The 8578-nt window shown below is 34.1% G+C and overlaps 1 protein-coding gene across 1 annotated transcript; it reads left to right on the forward strand.

Annotated features, from left to right (window-relative positions):
- The first annotated feature begins 5568 nt into the window (after positions 1-5568).
- LOC129906961 (sarcoplasmic reticulum histidine-rich calcium-binding protein) lies at positions 5569-6842 on the forward strand. Its single transcript, XM_055982957.1, has one exon. It carries the CDS (start codon positions 5735-5737, stop codon positions 6545-6547), a length of 813 nt encoding a protein of 270 aa, XP_055838932.1. The 5' UTR covers positions 5569-5734; the 3' UTR covers positions 6548-6842.
- The last annotated feature ends 1736 nt before the right edge of the window (positions 6843-8578 follow it).

Below are 8578 nucleotides of genomic sequence, written 5' to 3' on the forward strand. Positions count from 1 at the left end.
ATCAAAATAAAAAAACAAAAATAAAATATAACAAATAACTAATTTAACATTAATATTGACATAAGATTCTTTTTAAACGTATCTCTAGAGCATTGCATACAAATGTCAATGAGATTAATAACAACATTGGTTTCTCTGATGCAACGATTAATTGGTTCATTTCTTCCATAATTATACCTTGAAAAGGTCTCCGTGAGGTGAAAACCTACACGAAGGCTCCTGCAAGGAAAGTAAAAGTTAATTCGCTCGAGTAAATAGGGACAGCTAATGTGGCTATTGATTAAATCTTTTACCAACATAATTGAAAAATATCTCCTTCTGATCTCAAGCGATTGCATACCAAAGAGCAGACATCTAACATTATACTGGGGCTTTACAATATTCCAATTTAATTTATAAAAACAGTATCTAGTAAAACTTTTTTGAATTCTTTCAATCCTATGCGAATGAGAATCATAGTATGGATTCCAAACCACGCAACAGTACTCCAGAGTTGACCTAACAAAGGCTATATAAAGAGATCTAAGTGCAAAAGAATCCGAGAACTCTTTAGTGTTTCTTTTCAAAAATCCCAACATCTTATACGCTTTGTTTACCATATAATCAAAGTGATAAGTAAATGAGAGCCGCTGATCTAAAATTATTCCCAAATCTTTTTTTTGACACACTTTTTCTAATATAATATTATTTATAGCATAGTCATATTCAAATGGAACGTTTTTTCTTGTACATATAAAGGTTTGACATTTAGAGACATTCAAAAAAAGAAGATTATTACTGCACCATAACGCTAGACTAGATAAATCATCTTGCAACAAGTAACAATCTATTGGAGATTTTATAGTTTTGAATATTTTGATATCGTCGGCATATAATAAGCAATTGGAAAACTCAAAGATGTCTGGAATATCATTAATGAAGAGGTTGAACAATAAAGGACCGATATGGCTGCCTTGAGGCACACCCGAGGTTACTTTTATAGATTTTGAAACAGATTCGTTTACCCTTACAAACTGGATCCGATTAGTGAGATAGGAACATATCCAGTTCAAAAATGCGGAATGGAAACCAAGCTTGGACAGTTTGTATATCAGGATTTCATGATTGACCCTATCGAATGCTTTGGCAAAATCTGTAAAAACGATATCGGTCTGAAGCCCATTTTCAAATCCCCTGAGCACTGAATCACATAAGATAATGAGATTTGTTGACGTAGATCTCCCCGACACAAAACCATGTTGATAATCACAGATGAGTTGTTTGGTGATAGAATTTAGTTTAACACATACAATTTTTTCAAATGTTTTAGGAATTATGGACAGTTTACATATCGGACGATAGTTAATAATTTTTTGTTTTGGTCCAGATTTGAAAATCGGAGTTATGTAAGATGTTTTCCACTCATCTATAAATTGACCTGTTCTTAAAGATGTATTGAAAATGAACCATAAGGGCAGCGCAAGGGATGTTGCACATTTACGAATGACCTTAGGAGATATGGAATCTGGGCCTACACCTTTATTTTCATCAATCTCATTCAACGCTTCTAATACTTCTGATAAACTTAAGTGAATAATCCCTAAATCAACCACATTAGTGGGAGAAAAATCAGGCAGCTTAATAGGAGCAGTAGCTGAATAAACCGATTCGAAATAATCAGCGAAAAGATTGCATATGGTTGGCAAATCACTAGATATCGTACCGGAAAACTCCATACAATTTGGTATTCCAGTCGATTTTCTTTTGGAGTTGATAAAATTCCAAAAACTCTTGCTATCTTTTTTGACTTTAGATTCAGCAGTTGTTACAAATTTATCATATAAAAATTTATTCAAAACATCAAACGATTTTTGAATTTTTAGATAGCTCTGACTGTGTATTAAGTTATTCGGATCTTTCTTATATCGTTTATATGCCTTATTTTTCATATTTTTAAGATTACACAACCTATTGTTGAACCATGGTGGGTTGGAATTCTTTTTGCTAATTTTCTTAGGAATAAAAATGTCAGATGCCTGTTTCAGGTAAGATTTAAAAGTCATAAACGCTTGAGTCAGATCTTGACTCTTTAGAATAATTTCCCATGGTATAGAGCTTAAATAAGCATTCATTGCATCAAAGTTACCATGCTTGTAATCGTAAAACTTTACATTTTCTTTACTAATTGGTATATAAACTAAGATCTTACACTCTATTAGTAGGCAAAAATGATGCTGTGAATTTTCAACTGCAGGACAGTCAACTTTATCGATTTTTGCTTCTAATTCATTATCAACGAATACTAAATCCAATATACGATTTAATAAGTTTGGTATATTATTAAGTTGCAATAAGTTAAACTGACTATAAAAATCAATTACTAAACTTTCAATTTCAGTGTTTACATCAAAAGGAATTAAACATTTTTCATCAGCATCAAATTTCCAATTTACATTTCCAATATTGTAATCTCCTAGACAAATAAAGTGATCACTAGAATTCATGGATGATAACAAAGAAAGACAATTTTCCAAATGAAAGTTATATAAATCTAAGGGGCTTCCAGGTGGGATGTAGCTTGCAAAGATATATAAGTTTAGATTTTTTCTTATGTTTACTTTAACAATTATTTGATCAATATCATAAAAGTTTTCAATATTTTGATTCGATAACAACTCGATTTGATTAGATATAAAACTGGCCCGAACGGCAATAATAATCCCACCACCCCGATTACAACCAGTTTTTAATGAACAACGGTCTTTTCGATAAATGGCATATTGATTACAATCGAATAACTCTGTAGTGAGGTGACTTTCATTAAGCCAGGTTTCAACTAATACTATTATTTGATAATCATGCGAAGCAAAATACAAATACAAATCATTTAATTTAGTTCTTACTCCACCAGCATTTTGATAATATATACCGAGTGATCTATTACTCTGTACATCAACATTAGCATCAACATCAACAGCAACATCAACAGCAACATCAGCAACAACAGCATAATCAGCATCAACAGCATCATAGGCATCAACAGCAATAACATCATAATTAACAAGAGAGTTGTCTTTATTGGCAACAATAATAGCATCAGCAGCAGGAACATCAGAGACAATATTATCAACATCAGAATTATTGACATTTACATCAACAGCAACAACAACATCAACAGCATCGGCAACAACAACATCAGCAGCAACATCAGCATCGGAAATATTTGTTAATTCATGAGCTAACTCTTTATATGAACTTCCGGTGGCGCATCGTTTTTTGGTCTATAATTAAACGGGCGAATGCGAATCCCCTTGGGCCAGAGCTCAGAGTTAAAAATCGACTTAGCATATTCCAATGGAGTACCAATTTTAAAATTAACGAATTTTAACTTATCCTCGTCACAATTGTGCATAACTAACTTATAACAATGGAAAAAGGATGCATCGATTTGGGTTTTCGATTGAATAAAAGATGTAATGTTTTCGGTTGTTGTTTCCTTCCTGAAACTGGATATATGAAACCATCTCATTCTACAGAAAACATTTATTCTAAGATCATTCTCATCCATATTTAAACCAGCCTTGAAAATGTTACTCATAGCCTGAGGTACAAAAGGTGATTTAGGCTTAGGTAATTTATCATCTAGTCTACAACCATCAACAGCATTGATTTCTTCAGAGCCATCATCATCCACACACACACGCTCAGAATCAGCAGTTTCTTTATTTAAATGCTGATCCACTCCACTCTCAGTACCTGTTTCCTCACGGATTTCGTTATTTACACCCGCATCCACAGTCTTATTAGCAATAACAAAATTGACGGCTTTCGAATCAGAATTCATTACTAGATCATCTCTGTGAATTATAAGAGAGGTAGAATTAATTCCATTCAACGCAACAGAGCTTGCAGCATCGTTGTCATCGTCGTCGTCGTTTATTAGCACGATAGCTTCTTCTTTATGCTCCTCATGTGTAGAGTGAGAGGCAATTGGCGAAGAGGAATGTGCATTGAGTTGTTGTTGCATATTTTTATTTTCGGTAAGTATTATTAGAGGCTTATTGTTGTATATCGCAAGTAAAAATGGAAATAGCAGAAAATATGGACAGAATTTATGATAGTTAGTGTCTTAGTGGAGTAACTAAAGCTCAAAAAATGGAAATATTAGTGAACCCCGCTGAACAGCTCTGATTTTGATGATCTTTTTTTTCAAACGTCGTTAATTAAAAATACTTTAACCTCTATAAGTTAAAAATTGCCGATGTTCCCGTATTGTTTTTATTTTTAAATTAAAATTAATTTTTTTTTAACAAGAGCCCCGTAAAGATTTAGAAAAGTTTCAAGAACTGCAAATACTTACGACCTGTAGGTACACTCGTTATTAATCCGAGCTTGCAGCCACCTACAAAAAGTTTAACATGCCCGATTCCAAACAATTAGGTTATCAGTAGTGATGGGAACTATCAAATAAAAACTATCAAACTATCGATAGTTGTAAAATATTAATTTATTCGATAGTTTTAAATCATTCATTCAGTTACTATTTAAATTCTAATAGTTTTTTCATTCTATAGTTTTTTATTCAATAGTTTTCTCATTCGAATAGTTTTTTTTATTCGATAGCTTATTCGATAGTTTTTATCCGATAGTTTATTCGATAGTTTTTATTGGAATGAATAAATGAATGAATGAATGAACTATTCGATAGTTCAAATCATTCAGTTACTAAATATCGATAGTTCAAATCATTCGATAGTTCCCACCACTAGTTATCAGTACCAAAACTGCACTCAGAGTTCCCAACTTCCCCAAGAAAATTCATCGTACAGTGGTATTTTAAAGAATTATCCGAAAACGACATAACTAGTGTGGACATATTAAAATAGGTTAAAATTTGTTTCACACTAGAAAATACATATTTGCTCAATAGAAAAGCGTTTAGAGCCAAAGATCACAGAATGTATGGTTAGTTCCAAACCCGTTGATTTTTTGGTTTTATCGATTTATTGATTCTGATACACACTATTCAAACCCATGTGATTTATATTGACGTCTGCTATCTAAGATCATGCTTTATAGTGGACAGCCATCTCAGTAAACCTAGTCCAAAATTTATTGAATTTAATTGTTTAACTTACCTATAAAAAAAAAGAAAATAGTTGAGTTACTGTTACTGTGCACACCTTAAAAGTGAAATGAATAAAAAAAAAACCAAAAACTAGAATTTATTGCTTCTTTAGTAAGACCGTGTGACGTGAAGTAAGTTTTTCTTATTTCATAAGAAGAAAATACAAAAGATAACTTCAGCAGGTACTCATTTCTGATGTAAATTTCTTAACCAAACAGCACCCAGTGCAAATCTACATTAACTTCAAATATGAATGAAACTATTTTAGCACCAAATTATACAATGGGTGACCACACTTACATGGTTCATTGATCGAAACTGCAACAATACCACACTGCGAGTGTACACATTTCTTCTGTTTTGTCTTTTTTTTTTTTTTGAAGACTTACACAAAATTATGACACCTCTTTTGTGGTTTAAAGCAATTTTCCTTTTTACAACTCTTATAGCCATCGATTTGATTTTGAAACTAGACCAGCAACCATATCATCAGAGCCACCAGCAACGAGCCACTATACCAACCAACCAACCAACACTTCCGCCTCAACCAAACATTATTTTCACTTTAAAAGCCTCCGCCGACACGCACTTCGGTGTCTGTACCCAAAAGGAATTAGCACAACGAACATGCCACCATTGCGGCTGCCACAAAATCGATTAACATGGATCTGCATATCGTGTTGTGTCTTGTACTTGTTCACACTGGCATGTGACCCAGTCCATGCCGATGACTCCTCCTCGTCGTCGTCATCCATTGGACATGATTTAGAAGTGGCTGCTTCCAAGCACCACGAACACGAGCACGAAGACGAAGAATGGGAAGAAGGCGATGGCCAGGAATCCCACGAAGAGCATCATTCTCACAAAGGCGAAAAGGGTAAGAAGGGCGAAAAGAAGTCCGAACATTATGCCAAGGGTGAGAAGGGTCACCACGACAAGGAGGGCAAAAAAGGCGAACACGAACAAGAGGATGAGTACGAGAAAAAACACGAAAACGAAGGTGGTCACCATAAGAAGCATAAAAAAGGCGACAAGGCGGAAAAAGGACACGAATTCGAAGAACACGGATCCTTTAAGAAGGGTCACTCCATTAAGGGCAAACACCATATTCACAAACTGAACGAGGACAAAAAGGAAAAGAAATTCTACGACGAGGGCCACGACGAAGGCTCCGAGGAGAAACACGGTGCCCACAAGGAGGAAAAGAAACACAAAAAGGGCGGAAGCCACAAGAAGGGTCATCACAAGAAGTCCCACCATGAAGATGACTATGGGAAGAAGGGCCACACCAAGAAGGGTCATCACCATCACGGCCACAAAGGACACAAGGCTGAGAATGAAGAAAAGAAACACTGGGGCCACAAAGAGGAGCACGACAAGAAGGGCGGCGATGAGTTTCACAAGAAGAGTTCTCATAAAAAAGGACATCACGGATATTAATATGAATGCGGAAGGTTGGCGGCTTTTATGGGGGAGTGTGATGGCCAGGAAGGAAGTCAATGTGTTGTGTTCGTCCGTCGACCAAACTCTGCCAGAGTGTACAAATTCTATATTTTCCTACTTTGTGTTATTTTTTTTTTTTCTTTTTTTCTCTTTTCTTCATTTTTCCTTTTTGAGTGGATTGGTGGATGTGTTTTCTTGTGTTTGGCCGGGATTTACCAAAGTCCGTAAATAATAATCTTGATTCAGCTGCAGGGGCTTTGTTAGACGTCCCTAGCAGAATGGATCGTTTATCTTTGACAACACAGGGTTTGGGTTTGGGTATTGGATGAGAAACATTCATTTTTTTTTCTTCTTTGTTATTTTAATAAAGCTGGTCCAAGAATTTAACATATTTGTTTTATTTAATAACCGCAAACAAAAAAAATAAACAAGGAATAGATAGAACCCTAAAGTGGATTCTGGGAAGGAGTGGCTGGCATAGTTAAATTTATTTTTGGTTTAATTTTTTTTTCTTTTGGGAAACAAATCTTGTGAGCTTATGACTTTTTGTTCTATTGGGAATTCGGTTTTTTATATGATTCGGAAGACTTTGAGATTAGCCATGACACGAGGACGTTATATGAGTTAAGTATATTTCCTGATCCAAATTTAGTGGTAAAAGCTTCAGTTAAGATGTATTTTTAATTGATTCCGGGTTAGATAGAATAATATCTTGGAAGTAATTGTGTTCAACCCTGAATTTTAGTTAGGTACCATTTTAAAAAAAAAATTTGGTTCATACACAAAAATAATAATTTTTAATAGGGTTTTGTTGCCGAATTAAAAATATACTTTTTTGAAGGTTTTCGGTGCGCTGAACTCGAATCCGAAGTCAGAAACAACTAACCAACTCCCGTTTTTTGAGATATTACCAATAGAAAATGCAAAAAAACGTTTTTTGAGCTCTTCGGACCTTATTCTTTTGCGTAAAGAAAATTGTTAGAGCATATTTAGTTACGGTTTCTATAAGAACTGTTTTCCATCTTTCGATACCTGTTTAAAACTATTCAATATCGTTTATATTGCCCGGAATATCTTAAAATGAAGTAAGTGGGTTTGGCTTCATATATTATAAACGAGATAATGGCGTTATAAAATTTCTATATGGTAGATATAAAATGCTATCTATGGTAGATATCTCGAGCTGTAAAAAAGATATCGGAAAGACTGAAACAGATCTTGAGAGATGGAAAATAGTTCTTATAGAAACCGTTACTAAATGTACTCAAACAATTTTTCTTACATACAAAAATAAGTTCCGAAGCTCAGCATTTTCTAACGGTAATATTTCAAAAAACGGGAGCTGTTTAATTTTTTCTGACTTCGGATTCGAGTTCAAGTTCAGAACACTGAAAACCTTCAGAAAAGTATATTTTTGTTTTGGCAACAAAAAAAAAGTTTAATTTTGTTAACCAGTGTAATTTACTATGCTGTAAGGTAGTAGAACTATAAGCAGAAGAAGCAGCTAAAGCGAAAAATCAGCAGAATGAATCAGTACTACTAGCAATTAGCAATTCCATCAGAAGTTGTAGTGGAAGGAGAAGAAATTAACATATTTATAGTTTGTGGTAACAGAAATAGTACAAGCAGAAATATTAACAGTAAAAGAAGTAAAGGCTATAGTAGCAGAAAAATTAGGTAAAGCATAACAGGCACCAGAAACAGAAAATATCTCTTGAAATGCTAAACACTTGAATATGATTTGAAATAGTTGACATTAGAAGAAGTAACATCTGAACAAGTATAGCCGAATCTATTATACCAGCTGAATTAGTAAACACAGTAAAACAAAAGGGCAATAGTAGCAGAAGAATCTGTATAAGAAGGAGAAGCATCAGAAATATTTGTATCCAAAGCAGAAGTTTAAATTACTGAACTTGTAGCAGTGTCTAGTAGAACTTGCATAAGAAGCTGTAATTGTAAAAGCACTTGAAACAGTACCTAGTACCAGTAGTTTTAGTTAAAACAGTAGAAGCAGTAATTGAATAG

Source organism: Episyrphus balteatus, chromosome 1 (genome assembly GCF_945859705.1).
Source record: "Episyrphus balteatus chromosome 1, idEpiBalt1.1, whole genome shotgun sequence".
NCBI classification, from domain to species: Eukaryota; Metazoa; Arthropoda; class Insecta; order Diptera; family Syrphidae; genus Episyrphus; species Episyrphus balteatus.